Source organism: Agelaius phoeniceus, chromosome 1, assembly GCF_051311805.1.
Source record: "Agelaius phoeniceus isolate bAgePho1 chromosome 1, bAgePho1.hap1, whole genome shotgun sequence".
NCBI classification, from domain to species: domain Eukaryota; kingdom Metazoa; phylum Chordata; class Aves; order Passeriformes; family Icteridae; genus Agelaius; species Agelaius phoeniceus.
This window is the reverse complement of record NC_135265.1, coordinates 13,767,285-13,787,188: the sequence shown is the minus strand read 5'-3', so window position 1 is coordinate 13,787,188 and position 19,904 is coordinate 13,767,285. Positions and strand designations below refer to the sequence as shown.

The 19,904-nt window shown below is 39.6% G+C and overlaps 1 protein-coding gene and 1 long non-coding RNA gene across 5 annotated transcripts in view; both read right to left on the bottom strand.

Annotated features, from left to right (window-relative positions):
* Positions 1-9,327, bottom strand: part of CUL2 (cullin 2) — a 44,436-nt gene extending 35,109 nt beyond the window's left edge. Inside the window, exons 1-2 of one of the 4 annotated variants that reach the window (XM_077173042.1) lie at positions 9,174-9,327; positions 5,818-5,956 (exon numbers count right to left, since the gene is read on the bottom strand). In XM_077173042.1, the coding sequence (XP_077029157.1) occupies positions 5,818-5,936 (119 nt within the window). In that variant the 5' untranslated portion in view covers positions 5,937-5,956; positions 9,174-9,327. Of the gene's footprint in view, positions 1-5,817; positions 5,957-8,621; positions 9,010-9,173 lie in introns of those variants that run through there. The other 3 variants (XM_077173037.1, XM_054629018.2, XM_077172952.1) reach the window with 3 other exon arrangements.
* A 6,763-nt stretch (positions 9,328-16,090) lies between these two features.
* On the bottom strand, positions 16,091-19,891 carry LOC129123201 (uncharacterized). Its single transcript, XR_008534657.2, has 3 exons — positions 19,551-19,891; positions 16,780-16,873; positions 16,091-16,140 (listed from the first exon to the last, which is right to left on the bottom strand). It is a non-coding gene; the product is annotated as an uncharacterized LOC129123201 (long non-coding RNA).
* Between the last annotated feature and the right edge of the window lie 13 nt (positions 19,892-19,904).

The following is a 19,904-nucleotide window of genomic DNA, read 5'->3' as shown; positions in this document are numbered from 1 at the left end:
AGTTTAGGTTTTGGAGATTTTTTACATCAAGCAAAAAAGATAAAATGGATAATTTTCTGACATTAATATAACTATTGGCTTGTGCAAAATCCAAGTTTACAGCATTGATAATAAATTTTAAATAGTGAATGCTGAGGCAATGTTAGAGCTAAGATCTTGAAACTTCTGATAGCCCCATACTGATGTGGCTCCTACCCTTTATTTGCCATGTATAATATACAATAATCTCAAGGTGAAAAGCAGCTTTCATGTAGCATTCTTCTGCATTTGCAGCCAACATGAACTGAAACTCTTCTCATATAATGGAAAGAAGCACTAATTAGATTAAGAACATGATTAGTCAAGTACAGAGCAGAGCAAACGTGGTGAAGCTGACTTCAAGTTTTCCATCCTGGAGTCCAAAATAACTTAGTGTCCCTGCATTTTGCCCTCACCTCCACAGGTAAAACAATTTCAGGGGACACTGAAAATTAAATAATCACAATGGTGGTGTGGATAAAACAAAGTCTGTATTCTTCTTAACTATTATTATAATTTTGGTAATCCTGTTTAGATCACAGCCACAAAAAACAGTTGTACTTGATAATTTAAACAGGCAGCACCAACCTGTTAAGCCATCCTTAAGGTGGTTTTGTCCCTAAACTACCTTGCAGAGCTACACTTTTGGTTTGTATCAAGTTTTAAGAGTAATTTGAGGAAGATAAGTTATAACTGAGAACTTTGCTTTCAGAAAAGTCAAGCAAAGATTAGGTCAAGTTTCACATGAACAACTGTGGGAAATAGAGAGATTGTGCAAGAATTACTTTCAAACATGGCTTAAGCACTAAGCCTAGGCACTTTATAAAGCCAACCATGGTAGAAATCAATAATTTAGTATATCACTTCAATCAAGGGAAGACACAAGATCTTTCCTCTAGTCTACCCTAAAAAAGCACATGCCTGTGTGAAAGGAGGTAGAGGACAGACAGTTGAAGAGTCACCTGCTAATCTACAGAACAGTGTCAAGCTCTCCTCACACAGCTTGTCCAAATGCATGTTTCATTTTTTATATAGAGTTACTACTCAAAACAAAGAAGATTCTGATGCAGGAGAACTAATTAGGAAAAAACCCTTTATCTGGCAACTGGAATCTGAGACCCCAACCAGAATCTAAATTAGAGTACATTATTTCACTCATATAGATCATCTTTGCTAGAATTCTCCTCAGAACAGCAAAAAGTGTTAAATGGAAACACTGTGAAACATAATGGGCAACCTCCACTGCTTTGTAACAGCAGCTACCATTGCACTACACCAGCTTGCAAAGTAATGACCAATAAAATATCAAAAACTTAAATAGTGAAGAATGAAATATTCTATTAAAGTGATTGAAAAGAATAATTGGTTTTTACACTTTCCCCTCTCCAACAAATTTTCTCAGTCTAAGGATGGTGAGTAGCCAAATGCATCCTCAATATAATTCAAGCCACAAGCCTCTTCATTATGCAAAGATTATTTTTGAGAAATTAATCTCAGAATTAGAAATCTTAATAATTTGCTCACAAGCCAAGGGGATGACTTTTTTCTCTTTTGATCCACAACTACACTACCTGAATCACCACAAACTACAGATCTCTACAACAAGAACTTACAAATTCAGAGGAAAGAGGCAGTCTTCACCACACCAGCACAAGAATATAGCAAAGGCAGTTTATTTGATGAAAGCACCAAACAAATATCTCTGATTTTATCTTGTGAACAAGTTTCTCAGTTTTAATAATCCTAATTAAGAATGAAAATGGTATCTCTACTCCTTCATGAAAATGCACATCATCCAAACATGCCTTTCCTAGTTCTAGAGAACAACCTTCTTACAAATGAAGACAGCTGAATCTAGTATTTTTTCTTGACATTTGCCACTGTGTTTAGTATCAGCAGATACACAAACTAAGAGCTTAATCACAGAAGCACTTGAGCAGACACCTAATCCTCCTGTATAAACCAAATACTACTTGCTGGAAATCAAGTTTCTCTGGAATTATACAAAATAAAAGTTATCATGAGACTGGAATATATCTGACTGAAGCAAAACTGTTCTTTCTTGCTCAATTTGTACTTGTTTCTGTATGCATTTTATCTCTGAGTCCTGAATCCAAATTTAAGTGTCATCTTCAAAGTGTTCTGACTCTCTTAACAAAAATAAATCTCCGAAAAAAATCTCACTAATCATCACTGGTATTTTACCCCATAAACTTAAAGCATATTTTTCCTGTACTGTTGTCCCATAGAACAACAGGAAGAAGACTTTACTGTTCAATAATTTATCTTTAATGGTGAAAGCCATCTGTTCTTCCAGTTCAGCATGCAGTTTTGCAGGGTGAGAAAGGCCAGAGGAAGCTGCAGCCAAACTGCTGCCTAGGGGCCTTCACTCAGTATTGAGAACAAGAACATCAAAACCTTTCTGTGACCCTTAAGTGCTTTGGTAGTTGCTATTTGAGGGGTATTACCCAGCAATGGGAAACTGAAGCGCTTCCAAACTAAGAAGGAACAACAACAAAATTACTATCAACAAGAAAATACTATATCCAAGGCTATAAAAACTCACAAATATTGTCATTGGAGTTAAAAAAAGCACCTAGTTAAGACTTCTCTGGGCAACCAGTGTAGAGCTTTGCAAAAATTTCTATTTATCAATCTTCTGTAACAGAACCAAAATTTGTAGAGATTTTCAGGACTTAGTCGGAAAGAATCACGACCATACGAACTTTATTTACTCTTCCTTCTTGGCCAGTTGTTTTTAAAGATAAATGTTTAAGTTTCTGGTTCATCATAGGGTCCTTGCAAAACAGTTCATCAGAGGAGGGAGAACAAATTTGGAGAAAAAATGGTGAAAAAAAGCAGATGGCCATGCTGCATACTTTTAAAATAATTCTGTTTGAAGAACAGCTGTCTCTGGGAAACTGTTGATTTTATGTTAACTTATTGGGGTAGAAATCCCAAGACAAAAACAGGAAGAGCTTGATGTTCTACCTGTTCAAAAAAGTTCTAGTTAAAAGGCAGTTACCAAAGTACAGAGGAACTATCTACCACTCCAACTAAGCCTTAACTTAAAAAGCACTCCTATGCCCACTGAGCAGTCCTGAAAGTGATACAATGTATTCACAATAAGACCTCAAACAGAGACATAACTGTCACTCATTTACCAGACAATGAAACAAGTTCATACACATTTCTTTCTGCAGAGAATCTTAAAAGGAAATCTGAAGGTCAAAGGTGGATTAGGATGACTCACATTTTAAATAAAGTGACATATGGTCTTTCAGGTGATCTTTTCCAGAAGATTTTAACTCTTACAACATTGTGGTTCCCAGCTCATTGCCATTCTAGCATTTCAAATATGAGGTAAAATGTTTATTTAAAGATAAGCCATGTTTAACAATAAAATTACCGTAAGTTACAAAGGAAACACTATGTTAAGACAAACAAGTTCTGGGGAACTAGTGGGGCAAAAATTAGTTCTAGAAGTGGAATATGTGCAGTATAAGCCTGTCATCCCTAAAATACTGTCAGCTTCCATACTCCACTGGATCTCAGCTGCCCCAAACAGCACAAGGAAAAGCTAACACTTCTTAGAATACACTGATGCAGATTGAAACAGTGATTGCTTGCTGTATCTTATCCTTTGTTTCCACATCACTGTGTTGACTATCCAGTACAAAGATCAACTGATACTATAATCAATGAAATAACCTGTATGGGTTTTACTGAAAAAATTAATGGGTTTTATTGAAATAATTTGCCATCTTTCTATTGTGCTGATTAAGCAATAAGAAAGAGTTAATAGAACATTTCCTTTAGAACTGCTGTAGATGTTTAGAAACACTACTCCAATTAAATTTAAGAGAGAATAAAAAGTTAACAAGGAACAAGATGACGTATTTTCTAAATACCAATTTTTTTAAAAAATATCCTTAAAGTCTTCCTTATGTATAAAACCTAGAAAAAGCTTTTATTCCAGCTGTATAGAACTACCAGTTCCAAGTTGTTAAGCACACATTGAGCAGCTTGTGTTAAAACACCAAGTTTGGTTATAGGAAGCAGAAATACTAAATAACCAACACTCAAGCTGGAAGTTACACAAACTCCTTGGGCCATTCAGCCACAGACAATAAGCCAAAAGGCTCATGCCTGTGCCAAATCAGGCACTAATAGTGCCACTTTCCAAGGAAAGTAATTAAGAGATGATACTAAGTAAGGTCTTAAGAGTTACATGCCAAATGATTATTCCAAGACTGCTCCTGAGTCTGCTATTCATAAGCAATCCTTTTCTGATGTTCAATCAACTGGACTAAATCCCAAAAGAGGATCAACAGCAAACTCGTGTGCAAGGTCTCCACATAAGAAGTTGTAAGCAAAAGAGTGTGATGAGGAATCAATACAACATCTCCTGCAACAATTCTTATTTTATATTCAAATCTGTTTTAGATACCCTTGTTTAAATGTTTAAAGTTTTAAGCTGCAGAATTTAACCACCTGATAAAGACTGAATTATGCAATCCTCAAAAACTGCTTGGAAAGAATGACTGCAGAACAACTTCTCAGCATGTAAGTACCCACCTAATTAGTTCCAATTTTTTTTAAATTCTGGAGTCACTTGAAGTTGACTTCAGTACAAGGTGGCACATCATGCTCCCAGAAATTAATTACAGAATTTTTAAATGAAAGAGCTCTTTAAGATTATTACACCACAAAACATCACAAGAACTAGGAGCTATGTACATATACACATACACATGCTCAAAACACAGGCACATGGGAAAGCAATTCTGAGAAACAGTTAACATGTTCAGAATGAGATGAGACTTTGGAGTCAAGCCTCCACCCACAGAATAAGCTTATCTGGTAAAAACTTATGTCTAAGGATCTTCTCAGGTGCTTCTGTTTTCACCCACAAGAATTAACATATCAATTAATATATCTAAACTATTCTTCCCCCTTGCAATTAAACCCAACTGTGACCAATCCCTGCAGAAGAGGTGCAAAGCCTCCTAAAATTCTCCAATTATTCACCACGATGTAATGGCTAATGAATATAAAGACACAAGGCACAGTATAACTGGTTAGAAACATTATACTTCTTTTAAAAGAAGTACACTGAAACTTAAATATTGCAAAATATTACAGGTCCATTTTACATGTAAAACACAAACCTTTCCTCTACAACAATGTATGTACAGCTGTGACTTGAACAGCAATATCATACAAATGCAGAAAGAGTAGTTATTCTTAAATATACCTTAACTTTCATGAGTAATAAGGCAGTAACAGTGGAGGGAAAGGAAGAAAGGTTTTTAATAAATCCTTGCTGTGGAAATGTCTAGTATGGTAGTTATCAGTACAGTTAGAAACGCAAAGAAGAGGGAGAAATCTTTACACAGAACAACCTCATCATCCCCCACATCCCAGTTTTAAAGATGTGCTCTCTGTCTTGGGTATTTCCTCGGCTACACACAAACACTTAAACATACAAGAAAACCTCATTGTCAGAATAGGGGACCTTCAATACCTGTAAGAACAGCTTCAGCATAAGCTAAGTATTAGAGCTTCCAAAAGTGACTAAAACTGAGAGCAGTTTACTTTTTATCAGCATGGTGATTTGCACATAGATTACTTCCCAAATATGCAGAATTTCCCATCCCTTTCAACTTATTCACAGTCCTAATAACAGGTGCAGCCTAACAACAAGCTGCTCAAGATCACTGTTATATAACACAGGTTTACTCTGTGCTAAACACATCACACAAACACATTAAGTCAGATTTTTCACTTAAAGGATACGAGAAGCGATCGTTCCACGTTGCTCTTTCAACATAATCCAACATCACAACAGCTTTAATCGTTGTTAGAAGTTTGTTCCATGTTTCATCAAAGTCTACTACTCGTGGTTTCAAGGACATTGTGGGGCTTTAGTGTTAATCTGTAGAAGAATTAAACATGTCAGAAAACATTGCACAACCATTAAAAAAAAATACACTTCCTTTGAATTTTTAAATTTAAACTTTGTACACCATTGCACCACTATGAGTGAGTGACACAAAGAACACCCACCCCCTCCAAAATGAAGCTCACAATCCCTCATTTTTAATGCTTTGGAATGGAACATTATTGTTCCATAGGCATGAGTAGCCTATAACAAAACACCAACTAATCTAACAGCATCATGCTTTGTAAAGTTCATTATCTCACCAAACTATTCATTTAAGAGTGTCACATGAAGAAAACAACTTTCCTATAAATTTTGATTTGTTCACTTTTATCACTTTTATTCAAAGACTGTTTCAACTGTATCTAAGAAAATTTGGGGTAAGAACAAACTAAACTATTACCAGAGTATCTGAAATTCCTACTGTCAGTTTGTTCAGCCTATGTTCACCTCAGGCTTTCATGAGACATTTTTGGTGTTACATTTGAAAAGCCACAAAACCCAAAAGAGCTTTGATTGGGATGGAAAAAAGAAAAACACAGGGCAATATGCAGAGCTTGTGCAGCTTACTGCACTGTGCAATAGGACAGTGACATCTTTCAAGTAAGACACGGCTTGAAGATACAGAAGCTGTGCTAGTAATATCCTAGCAAAAACAGCAGAAGAGATTTATTGCAAAAAAAACCCCACTCAACATTAAATTATCTAAATAAAACTAGGGGAAAAATAAGGCAATTTTAAAAAGAGACAACTGTGAAGGCCTCATTTCCACTAATCTAGAAAGGACCTGATGTGTGACATTCCATGCACAAAGCAAGTCTAGCTCCTGCTCAGAAACACGACATTGTAAGACTACAATAAAAAGTGGAAAGAATACTTCTATTTCCATTTCAAACAGATGAACAAGTGACTCGTCTTTCCAAAATTTCAAGGTCAGAAGGGAAAGTAGAAAGCTAGTGACAGACTTTGAGCCCAAGAGGCAGACCTCATTAAGGGAAAGAATCAAATGTCACGCTAAAAACTGCTTAGCAACCAGCTTACTACCTTAACCACTACCATCTCTCACAGGATAGATCACTTCTCAGTTTAAGAAAAAAGCAATAAAATCAGATGCAACTTTTAGCATGCATACAACCCACCCCTCTAACTAAGCTCCTCTGCACTACGTGTTGTGATATTTGTAACATGGTTATTAATTCAATCCATATATGTCAGCAGGAGCTTACACAGAAAAATCAGTGAGAAGTGACAAAGCAAAGATCCACCAAAGAAAGTAAGCTGAAAAACACACTGATGTATGTTTCATAGAAACGTGAACCTCAGCAGAGGCACACCACGTTCACTTCCAGGACGGGAGAGGGGGAAGTGGTAATCTTCAAAAAGCCCTAATACCCCTCTTATGGAAAACTCGAGAGCATTTCCAGCTGGCCCCAAGAAAAAATAATCATGGTCCACAAAAGACATTAAAAATCATAGTAAGTGCTTGTGGTAATGAAGCTGTACTTGTGCTACACTAGAAGTTGCTGTCTTGGAAACACACGTGGTACATCCAAGGTAAAAGAACCCTTTTTTCAAAGACAAGCAAAACCAAGGGGAAGAAGGAGGGGAGAAGAAAACGTTCTCCCTACAGTATATCCCAATGTGATACCAACATGGTGATCCCAATCAGTATCACCATGTTCAGGATGATTAAAACCTAATACTGTGTAAAGCATCCACATGGTCATCCAAGAATTCTGGAGTTAAATAGTTTAAGACAACTGTTACTTGGCATTCTCCTATAACTTTCATGGAAATATAAATTTAAATGTGTTTTACAGACATTTTAACAAGTATGGTGTAACTTTTACTGTAAGACACTGGGTTTTTTGGGATATGCTGTGTTCCAGTGTCAGGAATGCACAAGCCCACCAACTTCAATTATTAAATGTCTTGTATTGATCATGGTAAGAACTATAGTATGGCAGAATATCTACCCTAGGGTTTAGACTATTAGAGCGTGGGAAGCCATACCTGTTTGATAAGCCCTAAGGTAAACAGATGTTATTGAAACATATTTACTCGGCACGATAATGAAAGGATGCTGCTTCCATCGCCTCATTCTTTAAAACACAACACTGTCATACTGCACATATTTGTTTACAGAAATAAGCATAGCATTCTATCCAGCATCAAAGAACGCCCCAAATTTCCAAGCTGTTTAACCACCTCGATAAGCAGCATCGCAAGCCCGTGGCGGGTGCGCAGCCACAGGCAGGAGCACTGGCGTCAAACAGGTGACCAGTGCTGCCCGCCCCCGCCCTGTGCCCCGCTCCCACCTTCTCCTCCACCAAAACAAAAGCGAAACTGGCGGAGGGGGCAGCCAGCGGATAATGAGCGGCCCCGCCGGAGAGGCCGCACCGCGCCCTCGCCGCGGGGCAAGGGCAGGACCCGAGGCAGGACGCGGCGGGCGGGCGCTGCCGCACAGGCACGGCCGGGGGATGGGGGCCCGGGGCGGGGGCCAGCGGCGGCTCCGGGGCCGGACGGGGGCAGGGCCCGATCGCCCCCGCGCACACCCGGCGGGGTCGGGACCGCCACCTCCCCGCGAGCGCCGCGCTCCCTCCCCTCAGCGCTGCGGGCGGGCCGGGCCGGGCCGGGCCGGGCCGGGCGAGGGCGTTACCTGGCGGCCCGGGGCCCGAGTCAGCGACCCCCGCCCGGCCTCCCTCGCTCCTGCCCTCGGCCGCGGTCGCTGCCCCGTTCCGTCCTCACAGCGCTGCCATTACCCAAAGCCGCTCGCACCCCGCCCCTCCGCCGGCGCCGCCACTGCCGGGGTCGGGCCGCGGCCCCGCGGCCCCGCTCGGTGCTGTCGCCGCCGCGCCGCCGCCTCACCCGCGGCGCCGCCGCCCCCGGGTTCTCCCCGCCAGGCTCTCCCCGCCGGCCGCAGGATGAGCTGGGGCCGACGGGTCCCGGCGCTCCGTCACTTTCCGATCGCAGCCTCCCCCGCCGGAGCAGCGGGGTTTGGTACAGCCTGCACTGTACGGCGAGCGCGGGCGGTCGCATTTCCCAGCGGCGGGGCGGTCGCCGCGCACGCGTCACTCCGCCTCCATGGCGGGACCGTTCTCGTCCCGCGCCTTCCCGACATGGAGTCGCGGGGCACGGGGGCTGGAACGGGCACGGGGCCTCTCCCGCGGGCGCGGCGTTCCCGGGCTTCGTGTCAGCAGGTCGCCGTTACCTCAGAAGGTGGAAGTGTCCCCGTCCCACCGCCGGCTCCAGCAGGGAATTTCCCCAGCTTCCAGCGCCCTGCTCCGGTGCGGGACGCCCCGGGCAGCGCCCCGGCCCAGGCTGCGTCGGCAGAGCGCCCGCCGTCCCCGTGGGCGCCCCGGCGGAAAGAAAGGGGCAACACAAAGTTGTTGGGTGGGAGTAACAAAGTAGAATCGCTGTGGAGACCAAGTAGCCGGGCGTGCTCACGTGCCCCGGGCGCACGTGCGCTCTGTGGGAGCCGCGGGCATCGCGGACACCGCGCCGGGCCCGGGAGAGCGGAGCAGCTCTGAAAGGGATTCATTTAGAGCACTCAGTGCAGCCCTCCGTAAGAGACAACAGTCCTCTGGAAACCAGACATTTATTTCTGAAAATTCTCTATTGTTCAAACGACTCAAAACTCACGTCAAAATAATTGCCTTCCCTGTTTTCAAATCAAGCCCTTGCCCATTTAATTTCCAGTACTTGCATCTTTATCTTTAAGCCTTAATGCTTTCCTTTGTGTTCTCTTTAAGTGTGTTTTTATTATCTCCTTCTAGACATTTTAAAGAGCACTTCAACTTCCTCTGTTTTCACCCTAAAGCCCTTTATTTTTCTATTCTGCTACTTTAACAGAAACTAGCAGAGTTTAAAGCTCTTCTATTTGCTGGTGGGGAGATGGGTTGTAACTTTAAGCTTTTGGGTGCTTGTTATTTTCTGCAAGTGTTGGATTGTATCTGCGGCACTTTCTCATTTTTTTAAGGACTGAAGGCTCTTTTTTAGTGGTAGTGTTAGTCACAAGCTTGTGAGTTAAACTCTTAGAAGTTCAAATATATGCTGACACAATTTAATAATGCTATTTAGCCATGCTGTGTGAATGTATTAATTGTACAAGTTCAGATATCACAAGTTAGATGGCCGTTAATGAAAAACATCCTTATCTCTACACTACCCAAACGTTACATTGTACATATTTTATAAATTTCTGTTATATGAGGAAGTTTAGTCCTGAGTTAACTGTTATAAACTGGAAACATACAGGAAAGGAGGTATTTTTCAAAACTAATAATTTGGGTTGTTCAGCGTGGAAGAATCATGGAGCAATTTCCTGAAATTATGAATATTCACAATAAGCACAGACTTTAATTAGGTACCAAATCCACAACTATTCTGCACACTCTGTTCTACAAGGCTGCAGTTGAGGAAGCACAATTGGGGAATCACAATTCAGAGGAAGAACATGAACATTCATTACTGCTTTTATGTAAGGTATTTAAAAACTTGGATTTAAATGTATTTAGGAAATAACAATTTAAATGTATTTAGGAAATAACAGAGAATTATTTAGGAATTTCAGAGAATTACCACCTGAAAACACAGAACGGGGTATTGCAGGAGTCAGATGAGCAAGCTGAGAGCATTACTCTGTGTGTTGCTAAGGTCATCTCCTTAGTGCTGCCTGTGCTTCCAAAAGAACAAAGGTTCCCATACAGTCTATTAAGAAATAATGATAATGTATCTGCCAAGAGCAAGACTAAAACTTGTGTGTATGCACCGATGCTTTATGTGAGTGGATACATGATTTATGAATCAGTGAGTTCAGTTCAGTGCTAGCTCTGTGGTGGGGCTGTTCCTACCTGCTGAAGCCCAGATGTTGGTAATCTGAATTAACCTGCAGTGCAGATGTGCCCCAAACAGCCAGCAATGAAAGTTGCCATTTGGCAAAGCATGACCAAGTAACAGTGGCACCCTCAGCTACCTCAGTCATGTCTTGATGCATTTCTTGATGACAGCAGATGTACAGACTACTCTATTATCCTGTTTGACCAAGGCTTAGTGTTGTCTTTCAGCAGTTGTAGATAGAAAAGACACAGATAGGGGAGAGATGGAAATTCTGGAAGTTTTTGCAGGATAGTCCTATGGAGAAGTCAACTTCTTCCCAGTAAATTCTTACCAGTTCTTTATATATTGTTGATAACAGTAGTGAGTGACATAGGTTATTTTCTACTACATGCATATGCCATCTTACATCTTTGCCACCAAATATAAAATTTATGTTTATTTGATTACATCTGCTATCAAGTCTGCTCCCTGTCCTAACCAGCATTGCAGTATGTCCTGAGTTCCCCTGTTGTTTATATGCATTTGTTTTATCTGATACTTCTGCATCTCTGTCTGTTTGCATTAACTTGTTTTCTTTTCTCTTATGTAATTAATTCCTTTGGAAGGAGCTCTCAGTTTTGTTTATGTTGATGCTACATCTAACACTGTATTATTCTGGTACAGAACTAGGAATCCCACAGCCCTATGGTAATACAAACAGTGTATTAAATGTGCCACTATACCACCTACTGCTTTATTTAAAAGCTGGTTTAGACTGCAGTCTGAACTGATACTGAGTATCCACATTCCCCACCACCACCACCATGTCATTTTCAACTGCCTTTCATGTTACTATCTGCTCTTCTTGTCTTTGATTTAAAATCCTATTTTAGAGTAACATATTCATTAGCCTTTTTCAAGTAGAAAATGAGAATATTGACTGGATTATTTATGTTATATTCATGTTCAATTTTTACTAGATTAGTTAGTCTGCATTATTGATGCAGATAATAATACAAAATTTTTTTTAAATAATATTTTCCTTCTGAAAACAAGATAAATGAAAGCAGGAATGGACCTTTATTTCATTTCATAGCTATTTTTAATCTAGGCTTTTATTGTGGATATTTGTTTTTCATGCGGTAACGTACAAAATATATGTACAAACTGAACAAATATTTTGTGATTATAAAAATATGCAGTAATTAGGTATTATTCTTGTGTATTTTTTAAAGTTTATGAAGAATTTAAAATGAATTATTATTTAATCTGCTTTAACCCCTGTAATTTTCATTAAGAAGCAGAAGCTCGCTGCACTCCGGGCCACAAGATGGCAGCACGGAATAGATACAAAATAGCAGTTCAAGAGTTTGAACTTGCTCAATCTACAACAAAACTAACAAAACCCACACGTTTTTGTCCATGAAATAGGAAAATTAACAAAAGTTGAACTCTCCCAAACAAAATTTATTAGTTAGCCATCAAGTGTTTAGTTCAACTCCCAGATTTATTCTATCCTTCCCCAGGATTGCTTGGAAAAAATTTGCAAATGTAATTTTTTTTCCATCTATTATTAAAAAGGGGCCCCAATTTATTTTCATGTCATTGTACCTAAGAAGTTAAATTATCTGTCGGAGCAAATCTAGTTAGTTTTTCTTTTCTTTTTTTTTCCAAAAAAAATTGCTGAAAAAATATTCTGCAACATTATTGACAAGCAAAATTGTGTATTTAGAACTTGCATTTAGAGATCAATGAGCTGCCAAGACTTTATGATGCAGTTACTGGGCCTAAATGATTCTACTTATGGGAATTTTCAGACATTAAACTGCTTTAAATATGAGGTATCAAAAGACTAAAAGCTTTTGGAGCTTTTGTGTGTTCAGTTACAAGGTTGTAAGTCCTTTCTGTTCAGTAAGTGCATCAGATGCCAATGGCTTGGGTACTTGCTATGGGCTGGGTGAACCAGATACAACAATTTCCCAACAAACAAGCAACCTGGCATATAAGAGGTTTCAGTGTTCCTATTTATCATATTGTTTATCTAAGCATTTGGGGAAAGAATGCAAAAAGCTCCTAAAGAAGCTGTTAGGTGGCTTTATTTTCTGAATTGTTAAAAATGAAGGAGTCCTGGCTGAGACTGGGTTTGAGTTAATTACTGGGATTGTGCTTCAGGTTTAATTTGAATATGAAACTACCCCTGAAATCCACTCTAGTAAATAAGCTGCTTTGTAGTTTTCATGCTTTAGCTTATATGCACAAAATTCCAAAGCTAGCACAAGTTAGGGAAATGTGGTGACACAGCTGAGGACATGGAACTGTTCAAACATCATCACTTACCCCTGCTGGTGGAAATGAGAGAGAGAGAGAGGGAGAGAGCCATGAGAGGATGCTGCACACAAGGGAAGGGAAGCTGCAGGTTCCAAGGAAGTTCTGTTACATCTACCAGGTCATGAGCTGGGAATATATTTGCTTATAGTACCAGCAGTGAACCAAACAATCTTATTCTAAATGTCTCTCCTTCCCTTTTGATTCAGAAATTATGCAATCATTTTCAGAAAGTTGTTCAAGTCCCTTTTTAGCAGTGCCTTGTTATAAAAGGCTCATAGACCATGTGCACCACTGTACAATCATCTTTAAAAATCATAGTGAAATAATTCTTTCATGGAGATGCCGCAACACAGTGAAAAGACACTGCTCAATACCTCGAGTCCTTTGTCCAGTTCTGGGCCTGCCACTTCAAGAAAGACATTGAGGTGCTGGAGCGTGTCTGGAGAAGGGGAATGAAGCTGGTGAAGTGTACAGAAAATGTCTTATGAGGATGCAGCTGGGGCAGCTGGGGTGTTTGGCTTTGAGGAGTCTCAGGGGACACCTTATTTCTCTCTACAACTCCTTGAAAGGAGATTGTAGCCAGGTGGGGGTCAACCTCTTTTCCCAGGCAACCAGACAGGAGGAGAGGAAGTGGCCTCGAGCTGTGATTGGAGATGTTCAGGCTGGACATTTGGAAGAATTTCTTCACTGGAAGGGTTGTCAGCCATTGGAACGGGCTGCCCAGGGAGGTGGTGCAATCACCATCCTGGGAGGTGCTCAAGAAACAACTGGATGTGGCCCTTAGTGCTGTGGTTTATTTGACAAGGGGGTGTTCAGCCACAGGTTGGACTCCATCACCTTGGAGGACTTTTCCAACCTCAATGATTTTATAATCCTATGATTTAATGAGCAGATACTGTGAAAGGAAGGCAGCTGCTAGGCACAATGTTTGGAGAAAATAGTCATGTAATTCTTGAGTGGTTCTACCACCATACTAAAAATGGTAGCATACAGCTCTATGGCATCTGTGTGCAGTACATATATATATATATATATATATATATATATATATATATATATACACAGATGGAAGAAAAACACCTGAACTTGGTGACTGCAGAACCCCTAGAGATGATGACTCTTAGGCAACATAACTTAATGTTGAGACAAGGTTGAATTTGCAGAGCTGTTATTTCCAGAAAAAGAAAAAAAGGAAAAAGAACAAATGTATCTGTCTCTACTAAAATGTGATAAATGGGACATGTCTAGTGTCCATTTCTAACATGTCATTTTCCAAATTAAACTTGGCATCGTTCCATTTCCTTGGGTTTTCTTGAGAAATTATTTTGTAAAAGTATATCTATTTGTCTTTCAAATGATCCAGTAAAAAGCATATTTCATACTTAATGGAGATGGAAACCTCCTGTAATGTGCAAAAGTACTAGACAGATAGAATGACAAAAAACAGCTCATAAATAAACCAGCTGGCAAAATAGCATCATCAAAGAGATAAATTAGTTGAGCTAGCATTTGATGAAAGATATATCCTTTTCAGAAAAATATGGTTTTTTAGCCGTTTATCTGCATCACTGGTAGATTAAGAACTAACAATTCTTGACATGAAAGAAATACAGAAGCTCTCTCACATAAACACATTGCAAATAACCTGACAATCTTCTGTTATACAGAATACTCTTCCATTTAGTTATTCTTCACTTGTACCTCTTCCCTTTATAGCTCCCAGACACCTTTACCTTGCTCCATTTATTCAGCAGCTTTTGCTTTTTATTTTATATTCTTCATTCTTGCTCTTCACTGTCATTTACAACCATTTACCACCACCAAAACAATCTGCTCCCCCATCAAAAACAACCTACAGTTGCTAGAAAATCTAGTCTACAGCCATTGTGTTAACTAAATGCAAATGCTTTTTTAATATATATTTTCATTGAATATATTTAATTAATATGAACTCTTTGTATGTGTTTAGCTTTTACTGCATTATCTGAATGTTTGATGTCATTCACCTTTGTGTGAGGTAGTTCCTCAATGTCCTATTAGCGCTGGCCACACTCCTGCACTGCCTTACTGTGCCTTTCAGGATACATCTTTTTCAAGGTACAAGTGTATGCCAACTCTTTGGGATACCCATATTCCTGTGGCACAGTGTATTCACATTCAACTGCAAACTGTGCTTCTTTGAACACAGCCTGTTCAGAAAACTTTTAACAGTAACGTTTTATGTATTGCAGCTATGTAAGCAGTTATTTGGAAATTTAATATGCTATAAGTACAAAATAATGCTTTATACAAATCTGGTACTTTTCACCTGAAAAGTCAAAGATCCCTACAAAAAGCAATAAATTGTAAATGGTTATGAATACTGTGAATTACATGTTATATTCATGTTATGAAGAAGGTCTTATATAAGTAAAGTTAATTGTTCAGCACAGGAAATGAAAATTTCATGTAGTAGATCTAAGTTACCTTTTTTTTTTCTGCTGCAACAGAAATATCGTTATGTGTATGTCTTGAAGTCACCAGTCAATTCTTTTAACATTTCAGATGCCTTACATTGTTTCCTAGTCAGAATATTATTTTCCCATTATAATAATTTCTCTCATGAAATGAATGTACAACAAATCAGTATGGAGAAATTTATACAATGCCAAGTTATTTGTCAGCCTACAGGTTTCTCCATTGTTTTGTTTGTTCTGGCTCTAGCATGTGGGGAGACAACAGTGCTGGAGACCTGACCTAGGACCAGTAGATTAGGAAACAGTCTGAATCCTGTCAGTTCTCCTCATGACTTACAAACACCATGCCAGGTATCTAACTATACATTCACAAATCATTTTAGCCATTTGTGTGGTTGCTCAAGCAGTGATTAATAAAGTGATCACAGTTTAGCTGCTAGTGTACTCTGATTTGCTTTGCTATGTTTTGGTGCATCAGTAAGTAACTCCTTTCAAACTGCAGGTCATACCAGACAGTAGCAAATGCCTTGGGATACCTGTATTGTATTTATAAATTTCAATTTCTTATTACAAGTCCTAAAAAAGTAAAAAAAAAAAAAAAAATTTCAAACAAAATGAACAGAAACAAACCACATTAAAACATTGTATTTCATCTTTGGAGTGTAAAATATTGTAACATTACTGCAACTTATTATCCAAAATCAAATCATTATAAACCCAAGAAAATGAAACTAATAATAATTTTAAAAATGGACCTAGAATAGTACTTGATACCCCCTTCACCAATAATAACATCCAACCCTTCCAAATAAAGCAAGCCTATTGTTTACATGACACAAGGCCAAGTAGAGCTAGCTGAGGTACTGCAAAGCCTCACAACTGTTAGGCCAGGCTTCTCACTAAGCCAGACCTGGGACTCCTCAAGGCTATTCCTTCCTGTGCTTCTGGCTTATGCAACCCACAAAAGTCAAGGTGGTGCCATAGCACAGCACTAATTTAGACAGTATTGATTTTCAGATGTTTCAGTGATGGCAGTGGAAAATAATAAGAATAAAAGGATCATCAATTTGCTCCTGTACTACTCGTACTACTCAGTTTTATTTCCAACTTTACACAGTTTAGAGAAGGAGAGATCACAAAATATTAATAATATTTCAAATGTGTAACTATTAAAAAAAAACCTATCTACATTAAAAATATTCACAAAGCTTTTACCTTTTACAATATTCTTCAATGTTTGCCTTTCTAAGGGTGTGCCATTTCTGTTTCTATTTGTGAGCCAATGGAAATTCATATTTTTCTTGCATTGCTAGGAATTTAGAAAAGAATAGGTAAAAAAAAAATTAGTCTTATATTTTATATTCATTAAAGTGTACCTCTTGCCTAATCTATTCTCTGTTTCAGACTGATCAGGATTCTGTTGCAGCATGCATCTGACTTTCATCAAATTCACAAAAGAAATTGTGAAAACAGTGGCTGTGTGTTGACTGCACGTTCCTGTGACCACCCTGCAAGTTCTGCACTTGTCCCTCTATTTCCTTGCAGGCAATGAAAGAGCAGAGGCAGGATTATTCAACAATCAGCTGAAAGTGGAGTGGTCCATGAGGAGGCCTATAGTGAAATTATTAACCAGTAAGTATCACTATTATTTCCAATAGGATACCTGTCTATTTTTCTGTCAGTTTTACTTGTATTATCTTCAGATGTCTGGATTCTAATTAAAGAGAAATTGACAACTAAGCTAGGTAGCATATCCATTTTGCTGTCATTGCTTATGCCAAGACAAACCATGAATTTTTACAAGAAAACTAAATAGGTGTTTCATAAGACTAGAACTGAAATGCTCAAAATTCTTTCAATCCCCTTAAAAAGTTGATTTAAAAGATAGCTGTGAGATCCATATGTAGAATCAGTTGTCTGAAAATTACACAGATAGCACTCCTACTGACGTAATGTGCATTGGTGAAATAATTAAGTTCTCTGCAAAGAGCACCGTGTTTCTTTTTGGTGCCAAATCAAGTTTCTCCAACTCCCTTTTCATCTATTACCCTCCCTGGTTAAGGTCGTACTTCTCTCTGTGTGATGGTGCAGTGGATCAGACTTAAGAATTGATCCAGGTTGAAAGAAACTTAAAAAAAAAACAATGGACATTTTGAAATAGAAAGAAAAGGTGACTCGGGCAGTCATTCTGACAGCAGCAAAGAGCCTGGATTTCAAGTTTATGTTCTTCCATAAATGATGAAAATCACAACAAATCCTGGCTTGTGTGGCTTTCTTATGGATTGCTTTTGGTCTCAGCATTTGAAATTAAATGGGTTCACATCAGGCATTGATCCCAATTTAAAGAGAACTGTTTTTAGTCGAAGTGAGCACTGTTGTGGCACAGGTTGGTCTGGCCTTAGGTACCCCAGCCCTGCTGCAGTAAGAACACAACACAAGGCCCTTGTCATTCCCTTCCCCTTCTAGCCCCCCAGCTTCAGACAGCTGCATCAAGAGCCAAATTTGGTTAGTCATCTTTGAATCACCAAGGTCTAAGGCCCTCTGGCTCTTATGCCTCTGATACACTTCATTACAAGAGAAGTGGTATAAATAGTAATAAATTCTTAGTTAAACATTTCAAAGCATTTATGGCTTACTTGAAAACTAATAAAAAATAACTGTTTGTCCAAATCCAGGCCCTAAGAGTTCATGGAAATTGTCAGTTTGTTTACAGGTAACTCACTCCAGTGGTTTCCATTATTTAACACTCTCATTTGAAATTTCTTCCTGTTTGTACTCAGACTGCTACCTTCAAAAATATTTTTGAGGTGCTGCTAATATCCTAAGAGCCATTTTTGTCTTTTTGAGTATACAAGGCAAAACTGGAATTTCTTCCAAAGGTTTCAGCAGAGTAATTCTCAGTAGTTTAACACTTGCCTGTTCATTTGATTATGTCACTATTCTAACAAATATTTTTAATTGACGAGAGAAACATATCTTTAATGAATGAGCATAACAACAGTGTACGTAATGGGTGAGATCTTAAAGCAGAATTAATTAAGGGAAGAGAAACTCCTATTTAAAAATCCAGAACAGACACATTATATATATGCAACAAACAAAGGGAGGGAAACAGAACTCAAAACAGGAAGTGGGTGTTCGATATTTCAACAAATGAAATGTAGAATGAAAACAGAAAACTTGCACAAGCAATAGTGATAATTGAAGATTCTGTATTTTTTCCACTAGATTGCAATTTAGATAGCTGTGTGAAGTAAGTCTTGTGAAGCAAATTAAAGAACTAAACGCTTAAAGGCAAAACCTTTGCAAATAAATATGAGTCATCTCTTATGAAGTCAGAGATAAGAGTTATTTGTTTTTTTTAAAAACACAGGAAATCAATACGCAGGTTTTCTCCATGCCATGAATAAGGCTGAGTGTTTGACCTGTGTGGACCTATCACCAATCCTGACACACACATCCTCCAATTCTTCAATCACAATGAGTTATGTGAAATTAACTTAAGTTTTTTATGTTTATTTAGCACACTGAGTAGATTCTCACAAGAAGAAAAAAAAATCCTAAACCATAAAAATGGGTAAATACATTACGTAACTTGAGAATGTATGTGTAGTGATGTATACACATCCATTTTAAAATTTACTGCAGTATAATCCCTTATAACATTACTTTGTAAAATACTGAGCAGCAATAAGACATACGATGTTCAAACACCCATAGTAACAAAGTTTATGGCTTACGCGTTTATTGCATTTTAACATTATTAACCCTGAGCCGACGGGCCCTGCGCTTCCGGCAAAGGACGCGCTCACACCTAGAGCACAAACCCAGCATGACTCAGGATATCTGCACGTAATCCCGTGAAGCCAGCGGGGAAACAAGCACGTCGCTCCCGCTTGTCACCTCCTGGCAATTTCTGATTTACTTAGCCGAATAAATGTAAAATACTATGTCGTATTTTACTAAATGTAAAATACTACAGTCACCATGAGTGACTGATGTAAGGAACGTGCTTTTACTAAGCAGAATTACACAACAACCTGCGGGCAGCGCCACGGCGGGGCGGCCTCTGGGCAGGTTTCCGCGTCCCTCAGGGCTCCGGCACCGCCCAGGGGACAACCAGGGGTTGTGCCGCGTCCCTTCCCTAGGTCAGTGCGGAGACAGCCGGGGCTGGACCCTGCGGGAGAGCCCAGCCAACCGCCCTTATCGGCGGGGCCCGGCCGGCGCGGCGAGCGGCCGGCACCGCCCCGCTATCGCACGCCCGGAGCGCGGCGCAGGGAGCGCGGCGGCCCCGCGGCCGCCCCGGCTGTTACCGGCCGCGCCCGCCCCCGGCAGCGCGG